The sequence below is a fragment of the Sphaerodactylus townsendi genome, linkage group LG05 (genome assembly GCF_021028975.2).
Source record: "Sphaerodactylus townsendi isolate TG3544 linkage group LG05, MPM_Stown_v2.3, whole genome shotgun sequence".
In the NCBI taxonomy this organism is placed as follows: Eukaryota; Metazoa; Chordata; class Lepidosauria; order Squamata; family Sphaerodactylidae; genus Sphaerodactylus; species Sphaerodactylus townsendi.
Genome location: NC_059429.1, coordinates 135,681,219 through 135,708,259, shown reverse-complemented (window position 1 = coordinate 135,708,259; position 27,041 = coordinate 135,681,219). Strand labels below are relative to the sequence as shown.

Here is a 27,041-nt window from a genome sequence, read left to right as displayed (position 1 = left end):
GAGCAGCTCCTAGTCTGAATAGGCAGTATTGATTTTTGATGGATCAAGGCAGGAATAGCGAAATGCCCAGATACAGGGTGAGCTGCCTTGACAACAGCACACGTGAAAGGAATCTGGGAGTTTTAGTAAACCGTTAACTGAACAGGAGCCAGCAGTGTGATGTGGCAGCTAAGAAAGCCAATACAATTTCGGGCTGGATCAAGAGGAGCGTGTATCCTGCCTTACCTCCTCTGAACGGTTTCCAGCGCTGCAGAAATTCCTGCAGATTTGGGGATCAAGTCTGGAAAGGACAGGTGCCTCTCATTTCCTTAAAAGCGGGGGGGGGGGGTTTATCTGTTTGAAATAGGACAATGTGGGTATGTAACCCCCATGCCCAGAATGGGTTGACCCAGAAAGGGGTGGAGACTCAAAGCAGCAAGAGGAGACAAGGCTACCAGACTCGGACCTTGATTTGTATAAGCCCTTAACACCTTGTTAAGGTAACTGCAATGTTGTTGGGAACTACTGGGAAGGTAGCTGTTTATTTTTGCTATGTTGTAAATGTTGGAGTTTATTGTTTCAGGGTTTCCAGTTCTCCTGGAAACCTTTATCACGTTGAATCCTGTTCACCAAGCCCTTGGGGTCTTCAGGAGCCAACCCCCTTGCAAAGAAGAATGGGACTTGGCAGTATCAGTAGACTGTAAATATAAGGACTTGAAAATGCAACTGAACAGGACTTTGAAATGTGATGTTAAATGTTGATGTTATATGTTAAGAAAGTCATTTTGTTTTTAAAATTTGTTGTTGCAAACTCATTCCAAGTTCTGCCCCACAGAACCCACAAGCTGAGGTTACAGGTACGCTAGGGGTCAGCTACAATCCCCAGCGTTGTCCAAAGAAGGTACAACCCGAGAAAGGGGGCGTGAGTCTCCCATTCAAACCAGTCGGAAATAATAACAAAATAAAATTAAGAAAATAAAACAATGCTGAATGAATGAACGAATCACAGAGCGGTACTTTTTGGAATGAATAACAAAAGTGAAAGAAATGAAACCAATTCTGTGCGGGAACTGGTTTCATTTCTTTCACTTTTGTTATTAATTCCAAAAAGTACCTGCTGTTTTCCTTAGTGCGCAAACAAGAATCAACCATGCCCCAAATCAGTCTGGTTTAGCTCCTGTTACAGATTTTATTTGGATTTATATCCTGCCCAACCCCCTGCAGGGCTCAGATGTGCGCTCAGGCTATTATAAAGTTCTGGGCAGTGGTGGGATCCAAACATTTTAGTAACAGGTTCCCATGGTGGTGGGATTCAAACTGTGGCGTAGCGCCAATGGGGCTGGGCAGGGCAAGACGGGGGCGTGGCCAGGCATTCCGGGGGCGGGGCATTCCTGGGCGGGGCTGTGGCAAGGACTCAGCCACTGCGCCGGTCCTTGGGTGGGAAACGAATGCACACAGGCGCAGGCTGCCACGCACGCCAGTGCACCTCCTGCTAGACTGCTTCAAGTTCTGCGAGCTGCTGCTGAGAGGAGGGGCGTAACTAAGGCAAAAATCATGTGGCAAAATCACGAATTAGTAACCCCTTCTCGGTACACACAAATTATTAGTAACCTACTCTCGGGAACCTGTGAGAACCTGCTGGATCCCACCTCTGGTTCTGGGTACGGAGAAGCTATCCAAACAGCCTGAATCTGTGAAAGTTAAACTCTTTGGCACAAAAGAAAATCAAAGATGTTGAGGGAGCCGGTGTATCAATTGCAGAAAGGATTTTCAGTGTGTTCAGGCATGAATTAACAGTTTCAGATACGTGGATGGAAAAAAACCCTCACATTAGTGGCGGCACGATGCGTGAAAGGCTCCCGAAGGAGAACAAATCATTGCGCCAAAAGCGTAATGATTTTATTTCCTGCCCCACTGTAGAAAGAAGCCGGGCAAATTGCTTTCACTTTCTTTGGCTGGTTGGTCTCCAGATAACAGGAAAATGTTTCACTGTCTTGGCGACTGCCAGACGGGTTATTTTGTGCGATTTGTCCAATAAAGGAGTAAATGGGATGTCGGCGGACTGTTTTTCCCCCGTGGTGCAAACTGCAGCTTTGTGGTACATTATTTAAATTGAGGAGAAAAACGTGAAAATGTGCCCTCCCCAGGTAATCCTTCCTGGATTTTCAAATCAGCCACCTGGGGCTGCTCATTCGCTCTTTGGGGAGGGGGGAGAGAATTGGGTTCGATCCTCCACTCTTCCACAAGAAGAAGAAGAAGAAGAAGAAGAGGAGGAGGAGGAGGAGGAGGAGGAGGAGGAGTTTGGATTGATATCCCCCCTTTCTCTCCTGCAGGAGACTCAAAGGGGCTGACAATCTCCTTGCCCTTCCCCCCTCACAACAAACACCCTGTGAGGTAGGTGGGGCTGAGAGAGCTCCGAGAAGCTGTGACTAGCCCAAGGTCACCAGCTGGCGTGTGTGGGAGTGCCCAGGCTAATCTGAATTCCCCAGAGAAGCCTCCATAGCTCAGGCGGCAGAGCGGGGAATCAAACCCGGTTCCTCCAGATTAGATACACGAGCTCTTAACCTCCTACGCCACGAATCTGGAAGAAGAGTCTGGATTTATCCCCTGCCTTTCTCTCCTGTAAGGACATTCAAAGGGGCATATAAACTCCTTTTCCCTTCCTCTCCCTACAACGGACACCTTGTGAGGCAGGTGGGGCTGAGAGAGTCCTGAGAGAACTGTGACCGGCCCAAGGTCACCCAGCAGGCTTCATGTGGTGGAGCGGGAAACAAATCCAGTTCATCAGATATGACTCCACCGGTCTTGGAGAGGAGCGGGGAATCAAACCAGGACCTCTGGATTCGAGTCCACCTGCTCTAAATCGCTACGCCACGCTGGCTCCACGCTCTTCCACGTGAGAAGCAAGCTAATCTGGAAGAGAAGTTTGGATTTATACCCCATTTTTTCTCACCTGTGAGGAGTCTCAAGGCAGTTTACAAACTCCTTTTCCCTTCCTCTCCCACCAACAGACACCTTGTGAAGCAGGTGAGGCTGAGAGAGTTCAGAGCGAGCTGTGAGTAGCCCAAACTCACCGAGCAGGAATGTAGGAGTAGGGAAACAGACCTGATTAACCAGATAAGACGGAATTGAACAGAGCTCTCCCGATTCGTCTACCCGCTATGCAGTGGTGGCAAACCTTTGGCACTCCATGCTGGCAGGGGCTGATGGGAATTGTAGTCCATAACATCTGGAGTGCCAAAGGTTCGCCACCACGGCGCTATACCATACTGACTCCCCACTCCTCCACAGGAGTGACAGACTCTAAACTGGAGAACCGAGTTCGACTCCCTCCTCCTCCATATGAGCAGCAGGTTTGATTCCCCGCTCTTGCACATGAAGCCTGCTGGGGTGACTGACCAGCCACTGTTTTCTCCGAACTCGTTCAGCATTGGCAGGCATTGGCCAACCACTTCCATCCATCCCATCCCCTGCCTTGAAAACCCTGCGGGGGTCTCCGTAAGCCGGCTGTGACTGGCTGGACGACCCTTCCCACCCACCCACCCACCCCACCCCAGCCCCTCTGCCTTGATCTGAGATCCTCTTTGCCGTCTCGACAGTATCACTATTCATAATCTGCCGTCCATCATCCAGCCTTCGCTGACTTTCTTGGGGGGGGGGGGCAGCCTTTTGGTCGAGCGTGCAGCAAGATCCCCCCCCTGCCCCCACCCCTGGTTATCTCCCCAGTCCCCCTCCTCCCGGGCGGGAGCTGGCAACGGCGCTGATGGCGCCTGCCCAGGAGGCGGCGATTCCCCGGGCCGTTTCCTTCCCTCCGCGCTCCAGTTCCCCCCCGGCCGCCAGCCCTGGCCCCGTCGGGGGGGCGGCTTCGTTTCGGCCCCGGTTCGCAGCGCGGCGCGCGGGGCTGGTCCTCGGCTCTCCGGCGCCGCCGAGAGGAAAAGGGCGGCGGCGGCGGCGGAGCGAAACCGAAACCGAAACGGCCGGCGGCTCTTTCGCTTTGGCGCACGAGGGAGACGTCCCCGAGGGGGCCCGGCTGGGGGCACCGCACCTCCCGGGGGTGGAGTGGTGGGGGGGGGGCAAGAGAAGGCGCTGCTGGGAGGGGGGCGATGCCCGCCCCCGCGCCCCTCGACGGGGCCCCGGACCCCCCGCGCGCGGATCCCGGGAGGGCGGCGGAGGCGGAGGCGCCGCTGCGGCTGAAGGAGTGGCTGGTGGCGCAGGTGGAGAGCGGCCGCTACCGGGGCCTGCGCTGGGAGAGCCGCCCGCAGCGCCTCTTCCGCATCCCCTGGAAGCACGCCGCCAAGCAGGACTACCGGCCGCCCCGCGACGCCGCGCTCTTCAAGGTGGGTGGGTGGGTGGGCGGGCAGGGAGGGAGGGGGAGCCGGGGCACAAGGGGACGCCCAGAAGCCGGACTCCTCATCACCCCCCTCCTCATCACCCCCTCCCCCCTCCTCATCACCCTCCTCCTCACCCACCCACCCCTCCTCCTCCTCCTCATCCCTCCTCATCTCCCCCCTCCCCCCCCCCCCCCCCCCCACCCCCCCCCCCCCCCCCCCCCCCCCCCTCCCCCCCCCCCCCCCCCCTCCCCCCCCCCCCCCCCCCCCCCCCCCCCCCCCCCCCCCCTCCCCCCCCCACCCCCCCCCCCGCCCACCCCCCCCCCCCCCCCCCCCCCCCCCCCCCCCCCCCCCACCCCACCCCCCCCTCCCCCCACCCCCCCCCCCCCCCACCCCCCCCCCCCCCCACCCCCCCCCCCCACCCCCCCCCCCCCCCCCCCCCCCCCCCCCACCCACCCCCCCCCCCCAAACCCCCCCCCCCCCCCACCCCCTCTCCCCCCCTCCACCCCCCCCCCCCCCCCCCCCCCCCCCCCCCCACCCCCCCCCCCCCCCACCCCCCCCCCCCCCCACCCCCCCCCCCCCCCACCCCCCCCCCCCCCCACCCCCCCCCCCCCCCACCCCCCCCCCCCCCCACCCCCCCCCCCCCCCACCCCCCCCCCCCCCCACCCCCCCCCCCCCCCACCCCCCCCCCCCCCCACCCCCCCCCCCCCCCACCCCCCCCCCCCCCCACCCCCCCCCCCCCCCACCCCCCCCCCCCCCCACCCCCCCCCCCCCCCACCCCCCCCCCCCCCCACCCCCCCCCCCCCCCACCCCCCCCCCCCCCCACCCCCCCCCCCCCCCACCCCCCCCCCCCCCCACCCCCCCCCCCCCCCACCCCCCCCCCCCCCCACCCCCCCCCCCCCCCACCCCCCCCCCCCCCCACCCCCCCCCCCCCCCACCCCCCCCCCCCCCCACCCCCCCCCCCCCCCACCCCCCCCCCCCCCCACCCCCCCCCCCCCCCACCCCCCCCCCCCCCCACCCCCCCCCCCCCCCACCCCCCCCCCCCCCCACCCCCCCCCCCCCCCACCCCCCCCCCCCCCCACCCCCCCCCCCCCCCACCCCCCCCCCCCCCCACCCCCCCCCCCCCCCACCCCCCCCCCCCCCCACCCCCCCCCCCCCCCACCCCCCCCCCCCCCCACCCCCCCCCCCCCCCACCCCCCCCCCCCCCCACCCCCCCCCCCCCCCACCCCCCCCCCCCCCCACCCCCCCCCCCCCCCACCCCCCCCCCCCCCCACCCCCCCCCCCCCCCACCCCCCCCCCCCCCCACCCCCCCCCCCCCCCACCCCCCCCCCCCCCCACCCCCCCCCCCCCCCACCCCCCCCCCCCCCCACCCCCCCCCCCCCCCACCCCCCCCCCCCCCCACCCCCCCCCCCCCCCACCCCCCCCCCCCCCCACCCCCCCCCCCCCCCACCCCCCCCCCCCCCCACCCCCCCCCCCCCCCACCCCCCCCCCCCCCCACCCCCCCCCCCCCCCACCCCCCCCCCCCCCCACCCCCCCCCCCCCCCACCCCCCCCCCCCCCCACCCCCCCCCCCCCCCACCCCCCCCCCCCCCCACCCCCCCCCCCCCCCACCCCCCCCCCCCCCCACCCCCCCCCCCCCCCACCCCCCCCCCCCCCCACCCCCCCCCCCCCCCACCCCCCCCCCCCCCCACCCCCCCCCCCCCCCACCCCCCCCCCCCCCCACCCCCCCCCCCCCCCACCCCCCCCCCCCCCCACCCCCCCCCCCCCCCACCCCCCCCCCCCCCCACCCCCCCCCCCCCCCACCCCCCCCCCCCCCCACCCCCCCCCCCCCCCACCCCCCCCCCCCCCCACCCCCCCCCCCCCCCACCCCCCCCCCCCCCCACCCCCCCCCCCCCCCACCCCCCCCCCCCCCCACCCCCCCCCCCCCCCACCCCCCCCCCCCCCCACCCCCCCCCCCCCCCACCCCCCCCCCCCCCCACCCCCCCCCCCCCCCACCCCCCCCCCCCCCCACCCCCCCCCCCCCCCACCCCCCCCCCCCCCCACCCCCCCCCCCCCCCACCCCCCCCCCCCCCCACCCCCCCCCCCCCCCACCCCCCCCCCCCCCCACCCCCCCCCCCCCCCACCCCCCCCCCCCCCCACCCCCCCCCCCCCCCACCCCCCCCCCCCCCCACCCCCCCCCCCCCCCACCCCCCCCCCCCCCCACCCCCCCCCCCCCCCACCCCCCCCCCCCCCCACCCCCCCCCCCCCCCACCCCCCCCCCCCCCCACCCCCCCCCCCCCCCACCCCCCCCCCCCCCCACCCCCCCCCCCCCCCACCCCCCCCCCCCCCCACCCCCCCCCCCCCCCACCCCCCCCCCCCCCCACCCCCCCCCCCCCCCACCCCCCCCCCCCCCCACCCCCCCCCCCCCCCACCCCCCCCCCCCCCCACCCCCCCCCCCCCCCACCCCCCCCCCCCCCCACCCCCCCCCCCCCCCACCCCCCCCCCCCCCCACCCCCCCCCCCCCCCACCCCCCCCCCCCCCCACCCCCCCCCCCCCCCACCCCCCCCCCCCCCCACCCCCCCCCCCCCCCACCCCCCCCCCCCCCCACCCCCCCCCCCCCCCACCCCCCCCCCCCCCCACCCCCCCCCCCCCCCACCCCCCCCCCCCCCCACCCCCCCCCCCCCCCACCCCCCCCCCCCCCCACCCCCCCCCCCCCCCACCCCCCCCCCCCCCCACCCCCCCCCCCCCCCACCCCCCCCCCCCCCCACCCCCCCCCCCCCCCACCCCCCCCCCCCCCCACCCCCCCCCCCCCCCACCCCCCCCCCCCCCCACCCCCCCCCCCCCCCACCCCCCCCCCCCCCCACCCCCCCCCCCCCCCACCCCCCCCCCCCCCCACCCCCCCCCCCCCCCACCCCCCCCCCCCCCCACCCCCCCCCCCCCCCACCCCCCCCCCCCCCCACCCCCCCCCCCCCCCACCCCCCCCCCCCCCCACCCCCCCCCCCCCCCACCCCCCCCCCCCCCCACCCCCCCCCCCCCCCACCCCCCCCCCCCCCCACCCCCCCCCCCCCCCACCCCCCCCCCCCCCCACCCCCCCCCCCCCCCACCCCCCCCCCCCCCCACCCCCCCCCCCCCCCACCCCCCCCCCCCCCCACCCCCCCCCCCCCCCACCCCCCCCCCCCCCCACCCCCCCCCCCCCCCACCCCCCCCCCCCCCCACCCCCCCCCCCCCCCACCCCCCCCCCCCCCCACCCCCCCCCCCCCCCACCCCCCCCCCCCCCCACCCCCCCCCCCCCCCACCCCCCCCCCCCCCCACCCCCCCCCCCCCCCACCCCCCCCCCCCCCCACCCCCCCCCCCCCCCACCCCCCCCCCCCCCCACCCCCCCCCCCCCCCACCCCCCCCCCCCCCCACCCCCCCCCCCCCCCACCCCCCCCCCCCCCCACCCCCCCCCCCCCCCACCCCCCCCCCCCCCCACCCCCCCCCCCCCCCACCCCCCCCCCCCCCCACCCCCCCCCCCCCCCACCCCCCCCCCCCCCCACCCCCCCCCCCCCCCACCCCCCCCCCCCCCCACCCCCCCCCCCCCCCACCCCCCCCCCCCCCCACCCCCCCCCCCCCCCACCCCCCCCCCCCCCCACCCCCCCCCCCCCCCACCCCCCCCCCCCCCCACCCCCCCCCCCCCCCACCCCCCCCCCCCCCCACCCCCCCCCCCCCCCACCCCCCCCCCCCCCCACCCCCCCCCCCCCCCACCCCCCCCCCCCCCCACCCCCCCCCCCCCCCACCCCCCCCCCCCCCCACCCCCCCCCCCCCCCACCCCCCCCCCCCCCCACCCCCCCCCCCCCCCACCCCCCCCCCCCCCCACCCCCCCCCCCCCCCACCCCCCCCCCCCCCCACCCCCCCCCCCCCCCACCCCCCCCCCCCCCCACCCCCCCCCCCCCCCACCCCCCCCCCCCCCCACCCCCCCCCCCCCCCACCCCCCCCCCCCCCCACCCCCCCCCCCCCCCACCCCCCCCCCCCCCCACCCCCCCCCCCCCCCACCCCCCCCCCCCCCCACCCCCCCCCCCCCCCACCCCCCCCCCCCCCCACCCCCCCCCCCCCCCACCCCCCCCCCCCCCCACCCCCCCCCCCCCCCACCCCCCCCCCCCCCCACCCCCCCCCCCCCCCACCCCCCCCCCCCCCCACCCCCCCCCCCCCCCACCCCCCCCCCCCCCCACCCCCCCCCCCCCCCACCCCCCCCCCCCCCCACCCCCCCCCCCCCCCACCCCCCCCCCCCCCCACCCCCCCCCCCCCCCACCCCCCCCCCCCCCCACCCCCCCCCCCCCCCACCCCCCCCCCCCCCCACCCCCCCCCCCCCCCACCCCCCCCCCCCCCCACCCCCCCCCCCCCCCACCCCCCCCCCCCCCCACCCCCCCCCCCCCCCACCCCCCCCCCCCCCCACCCCCCCCCCCCCCCACCCCCCCCCCCCCCCACCCCCCCCCCCCCCCACCCCCCCCCCCCCCCACCCCCCCCCCCCCCCACCCCCCCCCCCCCCCACCCCCCCCCCCCCCCACCCCCCCCCCCCCCCACCCCCCCCCCCCCCCACCCCCCCCCCCCCCCACCCCCCCCCCCCCCCACCCCCCCCCCCCCCCACCCCCCCCCCCCCCCACCCCCCCCCCCCCCCACCCCCCCCCCCCCCCACCCCCCCCCCCCCCCACCCCCCCCCCCCCCCACCCCCCCCCCCCCCCACCCCCCCCCCCCCCCACCCCCCCCCCCCCCCACCCCCCCCCCCCCCCACCCCCCCCCCCCCCCACCCCCCCCCCCCCCCACCCCCCCCCCCCCCCACCCCCCCCCCCCCCCACCCCCCCCCCCCCCCACCCCCCCCCCCCCCCACCCCCCCCCCCCCCCACCCCCCCCCCCCCCCACCCCCCCCCCCCCCCACCCCCCCCCCCCCCCACCCCCCCCCCCCCCCACCCCCCCCCCCCCCCACCCCCCCCCCCCCCCACCCCCCCCCCCCCCCACCCCCCCCCCCCCCCACCCCCCCCCCCCCCCACCCCCCCCCCCCCCCACCCCCCCCCCCCCCCACCCCCCCCCCCCCCCACCCCCCCCCCCCCCCACCCCCCCCCCCCCCCACCCCCCCCCCCCCCCACCCCCCCCCCCCCCCACCCCCCCCCCCCCCCACCCCCCCCCCCCCCCACCCCCCCCCCCCCCCACCCCCCCCCCCCCCCACCCCCCCCCCCCCCCACCCCCCCCCCCCCCCACCCCCCCCCCCCCCCACCCCCCCCCCCCCCCACCCCCCCCCCCCCCCACCCCCCCCCCCCCCCACCCCCCCCCCCCCCCACCCCCCCCCCCCCCCACCCCCCCCCCCCCCCACCCCCCCCCCCCCCCACCCCCCCCCCCCCCCACCCCCCCCCCCCCCCACCCCCCCCCCCCCCCACCCCCCCCCCCCCCCACCCCCCCCCCCCCCCACCCCCCCCCCCCCCCACCCCCCCCCCCCCCCACCCCCCCCCCCCCCCACCCCCCCCCCCCCCCACCCCCCCCCCCCCCCACCCCCCCCCCCCCCCACCCCCCCCCCCCCCCACCCCCCCCCCCCCCCACCCCCCCCCCCCCCCACCCCCCCCCCCCCCCACCCCCCCCCCCCCCCACCCCCCCCCCCCCCCACCCCCCCCCCCCCCCACCCCCCCCCCCCCCCACCCCCCCCCCCCCCCACCCCCCCCCCCCCCCACCCCCCCCCCCCCCCACCCCCCCCCCCCCCCACCCCCCCCCCCCCCCACCCCCCCCCCCCCCCACCCCCCCCCCCCCCCACCCCCCCCCCCCCCCACCCCCCCCCCCCCCCACCCCCCCCCCCCCCCACCCCCCCCCCCCCCCACCCCCCCCCCCCCCCACCCCCCCCCCCCCCCACCCCCCCCCCCCCCCACCCCCCCCCCCCCCCACCCCCCCCCCCCCCCACCCCCCCCCCCCCCCACCCCCCCCCCCCCCCACCCCCCCCCCCCCCCACCCCCCCCCCCCCCCACCCCCCCCCCCCCCCACCCCCCCCCCCCCCCACCCCCCCCCCCCCCCACCCCCCCCCCCCCCCACCCCCCCCCCCCCCCACCCCCCCCCCCCCCCACCCCCCCCCCCCCCCACCCCCCCCCCCCCCCACCCCCCCCCCCCCCCACCCCCCCCCCCCCCCACCCCCCCCCCCCCCCACCCCCCCCCCCCCCCACCCCCCCCCCCCCCCACCCCCCCCCCCCCCCACCCCCCCCCCCCCCCACCCCCCCCCCCCCCCACCCCCCCCCCCCCCCACCCCCCCCCCCCCCCACCCCCCCCCCCCCCCACCCCCCCCCCCCCCCACCCCCCCCCCCCCCCACCCCCCCCCCCCCCCACCCCCCCCCCCCCCCACCCCCCCCCCCCCCCACCCCCCCCCCCCCCCACCCCCCCCCCCCCCCACCCCCCCCCCCCCCCACCCCCCCCCCCCCCCACCCCCCCCCCCCCCCACCCCCCCCCCCCCCCACCCCCCCCCCCCCCCACCCCCCCCCCCCCCCACCCCCCCCCCCCCCCACCCCCCCCCCCCCCCACCCCCCCCCCCCCCCACCCCCCCCCCCCCCCACCCCCCCCCCCCCCCACCCCCCCCCCCCCCCACCCCCCCCCCCCCCCACCCCCCCCCCCCCCCACCCCCCCCCCCCCCCACCCCCCCCCCCCCCCACCCCCCCCCCCCCCCACCCCCCCCCCCCCCCACCCCCCCCCCCCCCCACCCCCCCCCCCCCCCACCCCCCCCCCCCCCCACCCCCCCCCCCCCCCACCCCCCCCCCCCCCCACCCCCCCCCCCCCCCACCCCCCCCCCCCCCCACCCCCCCCCCCCCCCACCCCCCCCCCCCCCCACCCCCCCCCCCCCCCACCCCCCCCCCCCCCCACCCCCCCCCCCCCCCACCCCCCCCCCCCCCCACCCCCCCCCCCCCCCACCCCCCCCCCCCCCCACCCCCCCCCCCCCCCACCCCCCCCCCCCCCCACCCCCCCCCCCCCCCACCCCCCCCCCCCCCCACCCCCCCCCCCCCCCACCCCCCCCCCCCCCCACCCCCCCCCCCCCCCACCCCCCCCCCCCCCCACCCCCCCCCCCCCCCACCCCCCCCCCCCCCCACCCCCCCCCCCCCCCACCCCCCCCCCCCCCCACCCCCCCCCCCCCCCACCCCCCCCCCCCCCCACCCCCCCCCCCCCCCACCCCCCCCCCCCCCCACCCCCCCCCCCCCCCACCCCCCCCCCCCCCCACCCCCCCCCCCCCCCACCCCCCCCCCCCCCCACCCCCCCCCCCCCCCACCCCCCCCCCCCCCCACCCCCCCCCCCCCCCACCCCCCCCCCCCCCCACCCCCCCCCCCCCCCACCCCCCCCCCCCCCCACCCCCCCCCCCCCCCACCCCCCCCCCCCCCCACCCCCCCCCCCCCCCACCCCCCCCCCCCCCCACCCCCCCCCCCCCCCACCCCCCCCCCCCCCCACCCCCCCCCCCCCCCACCCCCCCCCCCCCCCACCCCCCCCCCCCCCCACCCCCCCCCCCCCCCACCCCCCCCCCCCCCCACCCCCCCCCCCCCCCACCCCCCCCCCCCCCCACCCCCCCCCCCCCCCACCCCCCCCCCCCCCCACCCCCCCCCCCCCCCACCCCCCCCCCCCCCCACCCCCCCCCCCCCCCACCCCCCCCCCCCCCCACCCCCCCCCCCCCCCACCCCCCCCCCCCCCCACCCCCCCCCCCCCCCACCCCCCCCCCCCCCCACCCCCCCCCCCCCCCACCCCCCCCCCCCCCCACCCCCCCCCCCCCCCACCCCCCCCCCCCCCCACCCCCCCCCCCCCCCACCCCCCCCCCCCCCCACCCCCCCCCCCCCCCACCCCCCCCCCCCCCCACCCCCCCCCCCCCCCACCCCCCCCCCCCCCCACCCCCCCCCCCCCCCACCCCCCCCCCCCCCCACCCCCCCCCCCCCCCACCCCCCCCCCCCCCCACCCCCCCCCCCCCCCACCCCCCCCCCCCCCCACCCCCCCCCCCCCCCACCCCCCCCCCCCCCCACCCCCCCCCCCCCCCACCCCCCCCCCCCCCCACCCCCCCCCCCCCCCACCCCCCCCCCCCCCCACCCCCCCCCCCCCCCACCCCCCCCCCCCCCCACCCCCCCCCCCCCCCACCCCCCCCCCCCCCCACCCCCCCCCCCCCCCACCCCCCCCCCCCCCCACCCCCCCCCCCCCCCACCCCCCCCCCCCCCCACCCCCCCCCCCCCCCACCCCCCCCCCCCCCCACCCCCCCCCCCCCCCACCCCCCCCCCCCCCCACCCCCCCCCCCCCCCACCCCCCCCCCCCCCCACCCCCCCCCCCCCCCACCCCCCCCCCCCCCCACCCCCCCCCCCCCCCACCCCCCCCCCCCCCCACCCCCCCCCCCCCCCACCCCCCCCCCCCCCCACCCCCCCCCCCCCCCACCCCCCCCCCCCCCCACCCCCCCCCCCCCCCACCCCCCCCCCCCCCCACCCCCCCCCCCCCCCACCCCCCCCCCCCCCCACCCCCCCCCCCCCCCACCCCCCCCCCCCCCCACCCCCCCCCCCCCCCACCCCCCCCCCCCCCCACCCCCCCCCCCCCCCACCCCCCCCCCCCCCCACCCCCCCCCCCCCCCACCCCCCCCCCCCCCCACCCCCCCCCCCCCCCACCCCCCCCCCCCCCCACCCCCCCCCCCCCCCACCCCCCCCCCCCCCCACCCCCCCCCCCCCCCACCCCCCCCCCCCCCCACCCCCCCCCCCCCCCACCCCCCCCCCCCCCCACCCCCCCCCCCCCCCACCCCCCCCCCCCCCCACCCCCCCCCCCCCCCACCCCCCCCCCCCCCCACCCCCCCCCCCCCCCACCCCCCCCCCCCCCCACCCCCCCCCCCCCCCACCCCCCCCCCCCCCCACCCCCCCCCCCCCCCACCCCCCCCCCCCCCCACCCCCCCCCCCCCCCACCCCCCCCCCCCCCCACCCCCCCCCCCCCCCACCCCCCCCCCCCCCCACCCCCCCCCCCCCCCACCCCCCCCCCCCCCCACCCCCCCCCCCCCCCACCCCCCCCCCCCCCCACCCCCCCCCCCCCCCACCCCCCCCCCCCCCCACCCCCCCCCCCCCCCACCCCCCCCCCCCCCCACCCCCCCCCCCCCCCACCCCCCCCCCCCCCCACCCCCCCCCCCCCCCACCCCCCCCCCCCCCCACCCCCCCCCCCCCCCACCCCCCCCCCCCCCCACCCCCCCCCCCCCCCACCCCCCCCCCCCCCCACCCCCCCCCCCCCCCACCCCCCCCCCCCCCCACCCCCCCCCCCCCCCACCCCCCCCCCCCCCCACCCCCCCCCCCCCCCACCCCCCCCCCCCCCCACCCCCCCCCCCCCCCACCCCCCCCCCCCCCCACCCCCCCCCCCCCCCACCCCCCCCCCCCCCCACCCCCCCCCCCCCCCACCCCCCCCCCCCCCCACCCCCCCCCCCCCCCACCCCCCCCCCCCCCCACCCCCCCCCCCCCCCACCCCCCCCCCCCCCCACCCCCCCCCCCCCCCACCCCCCCCCCCCCCCACCCCCCCCCCCCCCCACCCCCCCCCCCCCCCACCCCCCCCCCCCCCCACCCCCCCCCCCCCCCACCCCCCCCCCCCCCCACCCCCCCCCCCCCCCACCCCCCCCCCCCCCCACCCCCCCCCCCCCCCACCCCCCCCCCCCCCCACCCCCCCCCCCCCCCACCCCCCCCCCCCCCCACCCCCCCCCCCCCCCACCCCCCCCCCCCCCCACCCCCCCCCCCCCCCACCCCCCCCCCCCCCCACCCCCCCCCCCCCCCACCCCCCCCCCCCCCCACCCCCCCCCCCCCCCACCCCCCCCCCCCCCCACCCCCCCCCCCCCCCACCCCCCCCCCCCCCCACCCCCCCCCCCCCCCACCCCCCCCCCCCCCCACCCCCCCCCCCCCCCACCCCCCCCCCCCCCCACCCCCCCCCCCCCCCACCCCCCCCCCCCCCCACCCCCCCCCCCCCCCACCCCCCCCCCCCCCCACCCCCCCCCCCCCCCACCCCCCCCCCCCCCCACCCCCCCCCCCCCCCACCCCCCCCCCCCCCCACCCCCCCCCCCCCCCACCCCCCCCCCCCCCCACCCCCCCCCCCCCCCACCCCCCCCCCCCCCCACCCCCCCCCCCCCCCACCCCCCCCCCCCCCCACCCCCCCCCCCCCCCACCCCCCCCCCCCCCCACCCCCCCCCCCCCCCACCCCCCCCCCCCCCCACCCCCCCCCCCCCCCACCCCCCCCCCCCCCCACCCCCCCCCCCCCCCACCCCCCCCCCCCCCCACCCCCCCCCCCCCCCACCCCCCCCCCCCCCCACCCCCCCCCCCCCCCACCCCCCCCCCCCCCCACCCCCCCCCCCCCCCACCCCCCCCCCCCCCCACCCCCCCCCCCCCCCACCCCCCCCCCCCCCCACCCCCCCCCCCCCCCACCCCCCCCCCCCCCCACCCCCCCCCCCCCCCACCCCCCCCCCCCCCCACCCCCCCCCCCCCCCACCCCCCCCCCCCCCCACCCCCCCCCCCCCCCACCCCCCCCCCCCCCCACCCCCCCCCCCCCCCACCCCCCCCCCCCCCCACCCCCCCCCCCCCCCACCCCCCCCCCCCCCCACCCCCCCCCCCCCCCACCCCCCCCCCCCCCCACCCCCCCCCCCCCCCACCCCCCCCCCCCCCCACCCCCCCCCCCCCCCACCCCCCCCCCCCCCCACCCCCCCCCCCCCCCACCCCCCCCCCCCCCCACCCCCCCCCCCCCCCACCCCCCCCCCCCCCCACCCCCCCCCCCCCCCACCCCCCCCCCCCCCCACCCCCCCCCCCCCCCACCCCCCCCCCCCCCCACCCCCCCCCCCCCCCACCCCCCCCCCCCCCCACCCCCCCCCCCCCCCACCCCCCCCCCCCCCCACCCCCCCCCCCCCCCACCCCCCCCCCCCCCCACCCCCCCCCCCCCCCACCCCCCCCCCCCCCCACCCCCCCCCCCCCCCACCCCCCCCCCCCCCCACCCCCCCCCCCCCCCACCCCCCCCCCCCCCCACCCCCCCCCCCCCCCACCCCCCCCCCCCCCCACCCCCCCCCCCCCCCACCCCCCCCCCCCCCCACCCCCCCCCCCCCCCACCCCCCCCCCCCCCCACCCCCCCCCCCCCCCACCCCCCCCCCCCCCCACCCCCCCCCCCCCCCACCCCCCCCCCCCCCCACCCCCCCCCCCCCCCACCCCCCCCCCCCCCCACCCCCCCCCCCCCCCACCCCCCCCCCCCCCCACCCCCCCCCCCCCCCACCCCCCCCCCCCCCCACCCCCCCCCCCCCCCACCCCCCCCCCCCCCCACCCCCCCCCCCCCCCACCCCCCCCCCCCCCCACCCCCCCCCCCCCCCACCCCCCCCCCCCCCCACCCCCCCCCCCCCCCACCCCCCCCCCCCCCCACCCCCCCCCCCCCCCACCCCCCCCCCCCCCCACCCCCCCCCCCCCCCACCCCCCCCCCCCCCCACCCCCCCCCCCCCCCACCCCCCCCCCCCCCCACCCCCCCCCCCCCCCACCCCCCCCCCCCCCCACCCCCCCCCCCCCCCACCCCCCCCCCCCCCCACCCCCCCCCCCCCCCACCCCCCCCCCCCCCCACCCCCCCCCCCCCCCACCCCCCCCCCCCCCCACCCCCCCCCCCCCCCACCCCCCCCCCCCCCCACCCCCCCCCCCCCCCACCCCCCCCCCCCCCCACCCCCCCCCCCCCCCACCCCCCCCCCCCCCCACCCCCCCCCCCCCCCACCCCCCCCCCCCCCCACCCCCCCCCCCCCCCACCCCCCCCCCCCCCCACCCCCCCCCCCCCCCACCCCCCCCCCCCCCCACCCCCCCCCCCCCCCACCCCCCCCCCCCCCCACCCCCCCCCCCCCCCACCCCCCCCCCCCCCCACCCCCCCCCCCCCCCACCCCCCCCCCCCCCCACCCCCCCCCCCCCCCACCCCCCCCCCCCCCCACCCCCCCCCCCCCCCACCCCCCCCCCCCCCCACCCCCCCCCCCCCCCACCCCCCCCCCCCCCCACCCCCCCCCCCCCCCACCCCCCCCCCCCCCCACCCCCCCCCCCCCCCACCCCCCCCCCCCCCCACCCCCCCCCCCCCCCACCCCCCCCCCCCCCCACCCCCCCCCCCCCCCACCCCCCCCCCCCCCCACCCCCCCCCCCCCCCACCCCCCCCCCCCCCCACCCCCCCCCCCCCCCACCCCCCCCCCCCCCCACCCCCCCCCCCCCCCACCCCCCCCCCCCCCCACCCCCCCCCCCCCCCACCCCCCCCCCCCCCCACCCCCCCCCCCCCCCACCCCCCCCCCCCCCCACCCCCCCCCCCCCCCACCCCCCCCCCCCCCCACCCCCCCCCCCCCCCACCCCCCCCCCCCCCCACCCCCCCCCCCCCCCACCCCCCCCCCCCCCCACCCCCCCCCCCCCCCACCCCCCCCCCCCCCCACCCCCCCCCCCCCCCACCCCCCCCCCCCCCCACCCCCCCCCCCCCCCACCCCCCCCCCCCCCCACCCCCCCCCCCCCCCACCCCCCCCCCCCCCCACCCCCCCCCCCCCCCACCCCCCCCCCCCCCCACCCCCCCCCCCCCCCACCCCCCCCCCCCCCCACCCCCCCCCCCCCCCACCCCCCCCCCCCCCCACCCCCCCCCCCCCCCACCCCCCCCCCCCCCCACCCCCCCCCCCCCCCACCCCCCCCCCCCCCCACCCCCCCCCCCCCCCACCCCCCCCCCCCCCCACCCCCCCCCCCCCCCACCCCCCCCCCCCCCCACCCCCCCCCCCCCCCACCCCCCCCCCCCCCCACCCCCCCCCCCCCCCACCCCCCCCCCCCCCCACCCCCCCCCCCCCCCACCCCCCCCCCCCCCCACCCCCCCCCCCCCCCACCCCCCCCCCCCCCCACCCCCCCCCCCCCCCACCCCCCCCCCCCCCCACCCCCCCCCCCCCCCACCCCCCCCCCCCCCCACCCCCCCCCCCCCCCACCCCCCCCCCCCCCCACCCCCCCCCCCCCCCACCCCCCCCCCCCCCCACCCCCCCCCCCCCCCACCCCCCCCCCCCCCCACCCCCCCCCCCCCCCACCCCCCCCCCCCCCCACCCCCCCCCCCCCCCACCCCCCCCCCCCCCCACCCCCCCCCCCCCCCACCCCCCCCCCCCCCCACCCCCCCCCCCCCCCACCCCCCCCCCCCCCCACCCCCCCCCCCCCCCACCCCCCCCCCCCCCCACCCCCCCCCCCCCCCACCCCCCCCCCCCCCCACCCCCCCCCCCCCCCACCCCCCCCCCCCCCCACCCCCCCCCCCCCCCACCCCCCCCCCCCCCCACCCCCCCCCCCCCCCACCCCCCCCCCCCCCCACCCCCCCCCCCCCCCACCCCCCCCCCCCCCCACCCCCCCCCCCCCCCACCCCCCCCCCCCCCCACCCCCCCCCCCCCCCACCCCCCCCCCCCCCCACCCCCCCCCCCCCCCACCCCCCCCCCCCCCCACCCCCCCCCCCCCCCACCCCCCCCCCCCCCCACCCCCCCCCCCCCCCACCCCCCCCCCCCCCCACCCCCCCCCCCCCCCACCCCCCCCCCCCCCCACCCCCCCCCCCCCCCACCCCCCCCCCCCCCCACCCCCCCCCCCCCCCACCCCCCCCCCCCCCCACCCCCCCCCCCCCCCACCCCCCCCCCCCCCCACCCCCCCCCCCCCCCACCCCCCCCCCCCCCCACCCCCCCCCCCCCCCACCCCCCCCCCCCCCCACCCCCCCCCCCCCCCACCCCCCCCCCCCCCCACCCCCCCCCCCCCCCACCCCCCCCCCCCCCCACCCCCCCCCCCCCCCACCCCCCCCCCCCCCCACCCCCCCCCCCCCCCACCCCCCCCCCCCCCCACCCCCCCCCCCCCCCACCCCCCCCCCCCCCCACCCCCCCCCCCCCCCACCCCCCCCCCCCCCCACCCCCCCCCCCCCCCACCCCCCCCCCCCCCCACCCCCCCCCCCCCCCACCCCCCCCCCCCCCCACCCCCCCCCCCCCCCACCCCCCCCCCCCCCCACCCCCCCCCCCCCCCACCCCCCCCCCCCCCCACCCCCCCCCCCCCCCACCCCCCCCCCCCCCCACCCCCCCCCCCCCCCACCCCCCCCCCCCCCCACCCCCCCCCCCCCCCACCCCCCCCCCCCCCCACCCCCCCCCCCCCCCACCCCCCCCCCCCCCCACCCCCCCCCCCCCCCACCCCCCCCCCCCCCCACCCCCCCCCCCCCCCACCCCCCCCCCCCCCCACCCCCCCCCCCCCCCACCCCCCCCCCCCCCCACCCCCCCCCCCCCCCACCCCCCCCCCCCCCCACCCCCCCCCCCCCCCACCCCCCCCCCCCCCCACCCCCCCCCCCCCCCACCCCCCCCCCCCCCCACCCCCCCCCCCCCCCACCCCCCCCCCCCCCCACCCCCCCCCCCCCCCACCCCCCCCCCCCCCCACCCCCCCCCCCCCCCACCCCCCCCCCCCCCCACCCCCCCCCCCCCCCACCCCCCCCCCCCCCCACCCCCCCCCCCCCCCACCCCCCCCCCCCCCCACCCCCCCCCCCCCCCACCCCCCCCCCCCCCCACCCCCCCCCCCCCCCACCCCCCCCCCCCCCCACCCCCCCCCCCCCCCACCCCCCCCCCCCCCCACCCCCCCCCCCCCCCACCCCCCCCCCCCCCCACCCCCCCCCCCCCCCACCCCCCCCCCCCCCCACCCCCCCCCCCCCCCACCCCCCCCCCCCCCCACCCCCCCCCCCCCCCACCCCCCCCCCCCCCCACCCCCCCCCCCCCCCACCCCCCCCCCCCCCCACCCCCCCCCCCCCCCACCCCCCCCCCCCCCCACCCCCCCCCCCCCCCACCCCCCCCCCCCCCCACCCCCCCCCCCCCCCACCCCCCCCCCCCCCCACCCCCCCCCCCCCCCACCCCCCCCCCCCCCCACCCCCCCCCCCCCCCACCCCCCCCCCCCCCCACCCCCCCCCCCCCCCACCCCCCCCCCCCCCCACCCCCCCCCCCCCCCACCCCCCCCCCCCCCCACCCCCCCCCCCCCCCACCCCCCCCCCCCCCCACCCCCCCCCCCCCCCACCCCCCCCCCCCCCCACCCCCCCCCCCCCCCACCCCCCCCCCCCCCCACCCCCCCCCCCCCCCACCCCCCCCCCCCCCCACCCCCCCCCCCCCCCACCCCCCCCCCCCCCCACCCCCCCCCCCCCCCACCCCCCCCCCCCCCCACCCCCCCCCCCCCCCACCCCCCCCCCCCCCCACCCCCCCCCCCCCCCACCCCCCCCCCCCCCCACCCCCCCCCCCCCCCACCCCCCCCCCCCCCCACCCCCCCCCCCCCCCACCCCCCCCCCCCCCCACCCCCCCCCCCCCCCACCCCCCCCCCCCCCCACCCCCCCCCCCCCCCACCCCCCCCCCCCCCCACCCCCCCCCCCCCCCACCCCCCCCCCCCCCCACCCCCCCCCCCCCCCACCCCCCCCCCCCCCCACCCCCCCCCCCCCCCACCCCCCCCCCCCCCCACCCCCCCCCCCCCCCACCCCCCCCCCCCCCCACCCCCCCCCCCCCCCACCCCCCCCCCCCCCCACCCCCCCCCCCCCCCACCCCCCCCCCCCCCCACCCCCCCCCCCCCCCACCCCCCCCCCCCCCCACCCCCCCCCCCCCCCACCCCCCCCCCCCCCCACCCCCCCCCCCCCCCACCCCCCCCCCCCCCCACCCCCCCCCCCCCCCACCCCCCCCCCCCCCCACCCCCCCCCCCCCCCACCCCCCCCCCCCCCCACCCCCCCCCCCCCCCACCCCCCCCCCCCCCCACCCCCCCCCCCCCCCACCCCCCCCCCCCCCCACCCCCCCCCCCCCCCACCCCCCCCCCCCCCCACCCCCCCCCCCCCCCACCCCCCCCCCCCCCCACCCCCCCCCCCCCCCACCCCCCCCCCCCCCCACCCCCCCCCCCCCCCACCCCCCCCCCCCCCCACCCCCCCCCCCCCCCACCCCCCCCCCCCCCCACCCCCCCCCCCCCCCACCCCCCCCCCCCCCCACCCCCCCCCCCCCCCACCCCCCCCCCCCCCCACCCCCCCCCCCCCCCACCCCCCCCCCCCCCCACCCCCCCCCCCCCCCACCCCCCCCCCCCCCCACCCCCCCCCCCCCCCACCCCCCCCCCCCCCCACCCCCCCCCCCCCCCACCCCCCCCCCCCCCCACCCCCCCCCCCCCCCACCCCCCCCCCCCCCCACCCCCCCCCCCCCCCACCCCCCCCCCCCCCCACCCCCCCCCCCCCCCACCCCCCCCCCCCCCCACCCCCCCCCCCCCCCACCCCCCCCCCCCCCCACCCCCCCCCCCCCCCACCCCCCCCCCCCCCCACCCCCCCCCCCCCCCACCCCCCCCCCCCCCCACCCCCCCCCCCCCCCACCCCCCCCCCCCCCCACCCCCCCCCCCCCCCACCCCCCCCCCCCCCCACCCCCCCCCCCCCCCACCCCCCCCCCCCCCCACCCCCCCCCCCCCCCACCCCCCCCCCCCCCCACCCCCCCCCCCCCCCACCCCCCCCCCCCCCCACCCCCCCCCCCCCCCACCCCCCCCCCCCCCCACCCCCCCCCCCCCCCACCCCCCCCCCCCCCCACCCCCCCCCCCCCCCACCCCCCCCCCCCCCCACCCCCCCCCCCCCCCACCCCCCCCCCCCCCCACCCCCCCCCCCCCCCACCCCCCCCCCCCCCCACCCCCCCCCCCCCCCACCCCCCCCCCCCCCCACCCCCCCCCCCCCCCACCCCCCCCCCCCCCCACCCCCCCCCCCCCCCACCCCCCCCCCCCCCCACCCCCCCCCCCCCCCACCCCCCCCCCCCCCCACCCCCCCCCCCCCCCACCCCCCCCCCCCCCCACCCCCCCCCCCCCCCACCCCCCCCCCCCCCCACCCCCCCCCCCCCCCACCCCCCCCCCCCCCCACCCCCCCCCCCCCCCACCCCCCCCCCCCCCCACCCCCCCCCCCCCCCACCCCCCCCCCCCCCCACCCCCCCCCCCCCCCACCCCCCCCCCCCCCCACCCCCCCCCCCCCCCACCCCCCCCCCCCCCCACCCCCCCCCCCCCCCACCCCCCCCCCCCCCCACCCCCCCCCCCCCCCACCCCCCCCCCCCCCCACCCCCCCCCCCCCCCACCCCCCCCCCCCCCCACCCCCCCCCCCCCCCACCCCCCCCCCCCCCCACCCCCCCCCCCCCCCACCCCCCCCCCCCCCCACCCCCCCCCCCCCCCACCCCCCCCCCCCCCCACCCCCCCCCCCCCCCACCCCCCCCCCCCCCCACCCCCCCCCCCCCCCACCCCCCCCCCCCCCCACCCCCCCCCCCCCCCACCCCCCCCCCCCCCCACCCCCCCCCCCCCCCACCCCCCCCCCCCCCCACCCCCCCCCCCCCCCACCCCCCCCCCCCCCCACCCCCCCCCCCCCCCACCCCCCCCCCCCCCCACCCCCCCCCCCCCCCACCCCCCCCCCCCCCCACCCCCCCCCCCCCCCACCCCCCCCCCCCCCCACCCCCCCCCCCCCCCACCCCCCCCCCCCCCCACCCCCCCCCCCCCCCACCCCCCCCCCCCCCCACCCCCCCCCCCCCCCACCCCCCCCCCCCCCCACCCCCCCCCCCCCCCACCCCCCCCCCCCCCCACCCCCCCCCCCCCCCACCCCCCCCCCCCCCCACCCCCCCCCCCCCCCACCCCCCCCCCCCCCCACCCCCCCCCCCCCCCACCCCCCCCCCCCCCCACCCCCCCCCCCCCCCACCCCCCCCCCCCCCCACCCCCCCCCCCCCCCACCCCCCCCCCCCCCCACCCCCCCCCCCCCCCACCCCCCCCCCCCCCCACCCCCCCCCCCCCCCACCCCCCCCCCCCCCCACCCCCCCCCCCCCCCACCCCCCCCCCCCCCCACCCCCCCCCCCCCCCACCCCCCCCCCCCCCCACCCCCCCCCCCCCCCACCCCCCCCCCCCCCCACCCCCCCCCCCCCCCACCCCCCCCCCCCCCCACCCCCCCCCCCCCCCACCCCCCCCCCCCCCCACCCCCCCCCCCCCCCACCCCCCCCCCCCCCCACCCCCCCCCCCCCCCACCCCCCCCCCCCCCCACCCCCCCCCCCCCCCACCCCCCCCCCCCCCCACCCCCCCCCCCCCCCACCCCCCCCCCCCCCCACCCCCCCCCCCCCCCACCCCCCCCCCCCCCCACCCCCCCCCCCCCCCACCCCCCCCCCCCCCCACCCCCCCCCCCCCCCACCCCCCCCCCCCCCCACCCCCCCCCCCCCCCACCCCCCCCCCCCCCCACCCCCCCCCCCCCCCACCCCCCCCCCCCCCCACCCCCCCCCCCCCCCACCCCCCCCCCCCCCCACCCCCCCCCCCCCCCACCCCCCCCCCCCCCCACCCCCCCCCCCCCCCACCCCCCCCCCCCCCCACCCCCCCCCCCCCCCACCCCCCCCCCCCCCCACCCCCCCCCCCCCCCACCCCCCCCCCCCCCCACCCCCCCCCCCCCCCACCCCCCCCCCCCCCCACCCCCCCCCCCCCCCACCCCCCCCCCCCCCCACCCCCCCCCCCCCCCACCCCCCCCCCCCCCCACCCCCCCCCCCCCCCACCCCCCCCCCCCCCCACCCCCCCCCCCCCCCACCCCCCCCCCCCCCCACCCCCCCCCCCCCCCACCCCCCCCCCCCCCCACCCCCCCCCCCCCCCACCCCCCCCCCCCCCCACCCCCCCCCCCCCCCACCCCCCCCCCCCCCCACCCCCCCCCCCCCCCACCCCCCCCCCCCCCCACCCCCCCCCCCCCCCACCCCCCCCCCCCCCCACCCCCCCCCCCCCCCACCCCCCCCCCCCCCCACCCCCCCCCCCCCCCACCCCCCCCCCCCCCCACCCCCCCCCCCCCCCACCCCCCCCCCCCCCCACCCCCCCCCCCCCCCACCCCCCCCCCCCCCCACCCCCCCCCCCCCCCACCCCCCCCCCCCCCCACCCCCCCCCCCCCCCACCCCCCCCCCCCCCCACCCCCCCCCCCCCCCACCCCCCCCCCCCCCCACCCCCCCCCCCCCCCACCCCCCCCCCCCCCCACCCCCCCCCCCCCCCACCCCCCCCCCCCCCCACCCCCCCCCCCCCCCACCCCCCCCCCCCCCCACCCCCCCCCCCCCCCACCCCCCCCCCCCCCCACCCCCCCCCCCCCCCACCCCCCCCCCCCCCCACCCCCCCCCCCCCCCACCCCCCCCCCCCCCCACCCCCCCCCCCCCCCACCCCCCCCCCCCCCCACCCCCCCCCCCCCCCACCCCCCCCCCCCCCCACCCCCCCCCCCCCCCACCCCCCCCCCCCCCCACCCCCCCCCCCCCCCACCCCCCCCCCCCCCCACCCCCCCCCCCCCCCACCCCCCCCCCCCCCCACCCCCCCCCCCCCCCACCCCCCCCCCCCCCCACCCCCCCCCCCCCCCACCCCCCCCCCCCCCCACCCCCCCCCCCCCCCACCCCCCCCCCCCCCCACCCCCCCCCCCCCCCACCCCCCCCCCCCCCCACCCCCCCCCCCCCCCACCCCCCCCCCCCCCCACCCCCCCCCCCCCCCACCCCCCCCCCCCCCCACCCCCCCCCCCCCCCACCCCCCCCCCCCCCCACCCCCCCCCCCCCCCACCCCCCCCCCCCCCCACCCCCCCCCCCCCCCACCCCCCCCCCCCCCCACCCCCCCCCCCCCCCACCCCCCCCCCCCCCCACCCCCCCCCCCCCCCACCCCCCCCCCCCCCCACCCCCCCCCCCCCCCACCCCCCCCCCCCCCCACCCCCCCCCCCCCCCACCCCCCCCCCCCCCCACCCCCCCCCCCCCCCACCCCCCCCCCCCCCCACCCCCCCCCCCCCCCACCCCCCCCCCCCCCCACCCCCCCCCCCCCCCACCCCCCCCCCCCCCCACCCCCCCCCCCCCCCACCCCCCCCCCCCCCCACCCCCCCCCCCCCCCACCCCCCCCCCCCCCCACCCCCCCCCCCCCCCACCCCCCCCCCCCCCCACCCCCCCCCCCCCCCACCCCCCCCCCCCCCCACCCCCCCCCCCCCCCACCCCCCCCCCCCCCCACCCCCCCCCCCCCCCACCCTCCCCCTGCACCCCCCCCCCCCCCCCCCCAACAAAAACCCAACATCCCCCTCCCCCCAAAACCCCCCCCCCCCCCACCCCCCCCCCCCCCCCCCCCCCCCCCCCCCCCCCCCCCCCCCCCCCCACCCCCCCCCCCCCCCCCACCACCACCCCCACCCCCCCCACCCCCCCCCCCCCCCCCCCCCCCCCCCCCCCCCCCCCCCCCCCCCCCCCCCCCCACCCCCCCCCCCCCCACCCCCCCCCTCCTCCTCCTCCTCCTCCTCCTCCTCCTCCTCCTCCTCCTCCTCTATGGCTGAGCTCTTGAGCAGCGAGGAAGGAGTTTCCCCCAACTGGCGCCTTACTCTAGGGAAGGCTTCCAAGGAAGACTTCATGAACCTGAGCCAGCCTCCCGGAAAGGCCTTTGGAGCGACCCAGAAGCGCCAGTCGCTCGCCCGGCCTGGTTCCCAGATGTTTCCCTGAAGCGCACAAGATTCCCTGTTGTGGATTCTCTGTCCGCCGCTCACCTCCCCCCCCCCCCCATCTGGGAGCAGCTCCGTCCTGGTGGTGCGGAGGTGTTTCCTCTGCCCTGTGAGCCTGGGAAAAGAAGCTGAGAGCTGCAGGCCCCTCCTCTGGGCTCCAGCGGCCAGGAGGTGGAGAGGGGTCAGCCCCTTCGGTTGCCTTTTCCAGAGACAGGAGGCTGGGCCGCCGCAGTTCAAACCAAGTGGTGGGACACAGTTCACGCCGGATTGCCGTGCCGCTGAGAAGAGGATGCAGCTGGGATATCCCCCGGCAACGTCTTCCCGGGCTGGCCTGCCCCAGCCGCCCGGGATGAGCCTCTACTCCAGCCTGGAGGCCTTCCAGGGCCCGCGGGTCCACGCCAGCGACGGCACCAAGCCACCGTACAGCTACATCGCCCTGATCACCATGGCCATCCAGAGCACCCCGGAGCAGAGGATCACCTTGAGCGGCATCTACCGGTACATCGCGGGCCGCTTCGCCTACTACCGGGACAACAAGCAAGGGTGGCAGAACAGCATCCGCCACAACCTGTCCCTCAACGAGTGTTTCGTCAAGGTGCCCCGCGACGACCAGAAGCCAGGCAAGGGGAACTTCTGGACACTGGACCCGGAGTGCCACAACATGTTCGAGAACGGCAGCTTCCTGCGGCGCAGGAGGCGCTTCACCCGCAAAAGGGGCCCGGCCCGGCCCGCGGGGGGCAGCCAGGCCGGGAAAGCTCTGCCCAAATGCCCACCTGGCCAGGCTCTCCCGGCCACGATGATCAAGGTAGAAGGGGGTCGGTCTTCCCCGGTTCCTGCTAGCCACAGCTCCTGCCCAGAGATGCCAGAGCCGGACAGACCTTCCCCCTTGGAGGTGCCCATGGCGGGCCTCTCTTGCCAAGAGCAGCCTAGCCCTGGAAACTTGGCCTGTGCCAAGCTGGGCATGCCAAGATCTCAGCAGCCTTGCCTGCACCCAAAGGATCTGCCGGGGGCCCAGCCTCACCTCTTTGGAAAAGAGCTGCGCTTTTCTCCCTTGACGGAGAGCTCTCAGGCAAAAGCAGCCGTCGCCGGTGATATGCAGACTCCGCACCTGGGACCGGGTGCCGACCTTGGCGAGAGGGCCACCCCGCGGCCGAGCCAACCGCACCTCAAGGAGAGCTTCCCCAGCGCCCCGAAACTGACCCCCAAGGCGGCTCGAGACGGCAAGGAGGCGTCCCAGGCCTTGTGCCAGCCGACCCCATCTTTTGCGACCCTGCTGGGGCCCGCCAAGGCCGCTCAGGGGTGCGGCGGGCAGCCTCCCTTCAGCCGCCTCCCCGCCTTCGACGGTGAGAGCTACGCCAAGCCGCCGGTGCTGCCGGTGTTCGGTTCCTTGGGGTACTCCGGCCCCGATTCTCTGAGCGGGAACTACCAGTGCCGCCTGCAGGCCTTGAACTTCTGCGTCAACGACCACGGGTGCAGCACGGCGCTGGAGCACCTCTTGGCGAGCCCCGTGGCACCCGCCTCCACGGCCCCCCTTCCGCCCACCCCCTTTGTGCAGCTTCAAGGGGAGCAGGAGCCCTGGGGGGGGACCCCTTTCTCCTGCCAAGGAGGAAATGGCTACCAGCTGGGACTCCCACACTGTCTCTACAGGACACCCGGAATGCTCTTTTTTGAGTGACGGGAGGGGGGATCCATGCTCCGATCCTGCTTCACCGGCAGCCCCCGTAGGATGGACCCCTGAGGACCCCCCCCCGCCCACGTCCCATGTAAGTTATTGACTCCTGCCCAGCAGAGCTGAGAAGGACTACAAGAAGACCGAGGACCCTGTTTGCACCCGAGCAAAAACCTCCCACCCGAGGGATGGAACTCCTTCACTTTTTGGTTCTTAGCCAGCGGAATAAATGTATGTTTCATTCCTCATTACAGACCCTGTTTTTCTACCTGGGGGCGCTGAGCAGAGCGCCTGGGGGGGTGCGTGTGAATGGGTGGGGGCATCCATTGAAAATGCTGGGGGGAAGAATGAGGACTAATAAAAGGAAACACTTCTTCACGCAACGTGTGATTGGTGTTTGGAATATGCTGCCACAGGAGGTGGTGAGGGCCACTCACCTGGATAGCTTTCAAAGGGGCTTGGGCAGATTGATGGAGGAGAAGTCGATCTCTGGCTCCCAATCTTGATCCTCCTTGATCTGAGATTGCAAATGCCTTAGCAGACCAGGTGCTCGGGAGCAGCAGCAGCAGGCAGCCATTGCTTTCACCTCCTGCACGTGAGCTCCCAAAGGCACCTGGTGGGCCACTGCGAGTAGCAGAGTGTTGATCGCAGGGAGGGACT

General features: G+C 84.3%; 2 protein-coding genes across 2 annotated transcripts; both read left to right on the top strand.

Moving 5' to 3' along the window:
- Positions 1–1,823: 1,823 nt before the first annotated feature.
- LOC125433442 (translation initiation factor IF-2-like) lies at positions 1,824–24,713 on the top strand. Its single transcript, XM_048497950.1, has 3 exons — positions 1,824–1,869; positions 3,802–4,316; positions 24,606–24,713. The coding sequence occupies exons 1-3, from the start codon at positions 1,824–1,826 to the stop codon at positions 24,711–24,713; spliced, it is 669 nt and encodes a 222-aa protein (XP_048353907.1).
- Positions 24,571–26,629, top strand: FOXS1 (forkhead box S1). Its single transcript, XM_048498129.1, has one exon. It carries the CDS (start codon positions 25,002–25,004, stop codon positions 26,385–26,387), a length of 1,386 nt encoding a protein of 461 aa, XP_048354086.1. The 5' UTR covers positions 24,571–25,001; the 3' UTR covers positions 26,388–26,629.
- Positions 26,630–27,041: the final 412 nt, after the last annotated feature.

Excerpts from the sequence above, each read along its gene's own strand:
- LOC125433442 (XM_048497950.1), top strand. The coding sequence starts at position 1,824 with ATGCGTGAAAGGCTCCCGAAGGAGAACAAATCATTGCGCCAAAAGC. Across the intron at positions 1,870-3,801 it reads CAAATCATTGCGCCAAAAGC|TTCCCCCCCGGCCGCCAGCC; the intron begins GTAATGATTTTA and ends TCCGCGCTCCAG. Across the intron at positions 4,317-24,605 it reads GCGACGCCGCGCTCTTCAAG|GCTTCCAAGGAAGACTTCAT; the intron begins GTGGGTGGGTGG and ends ACTCTAGGGAAG.
- FOXS1 (XM_048498129.1), top strand. The coding sequence starts at position 25,002 with ATGCAGCTGGGATATCCCCCGGCAACGTCTTCCCGGGCTGGCCTGCCC.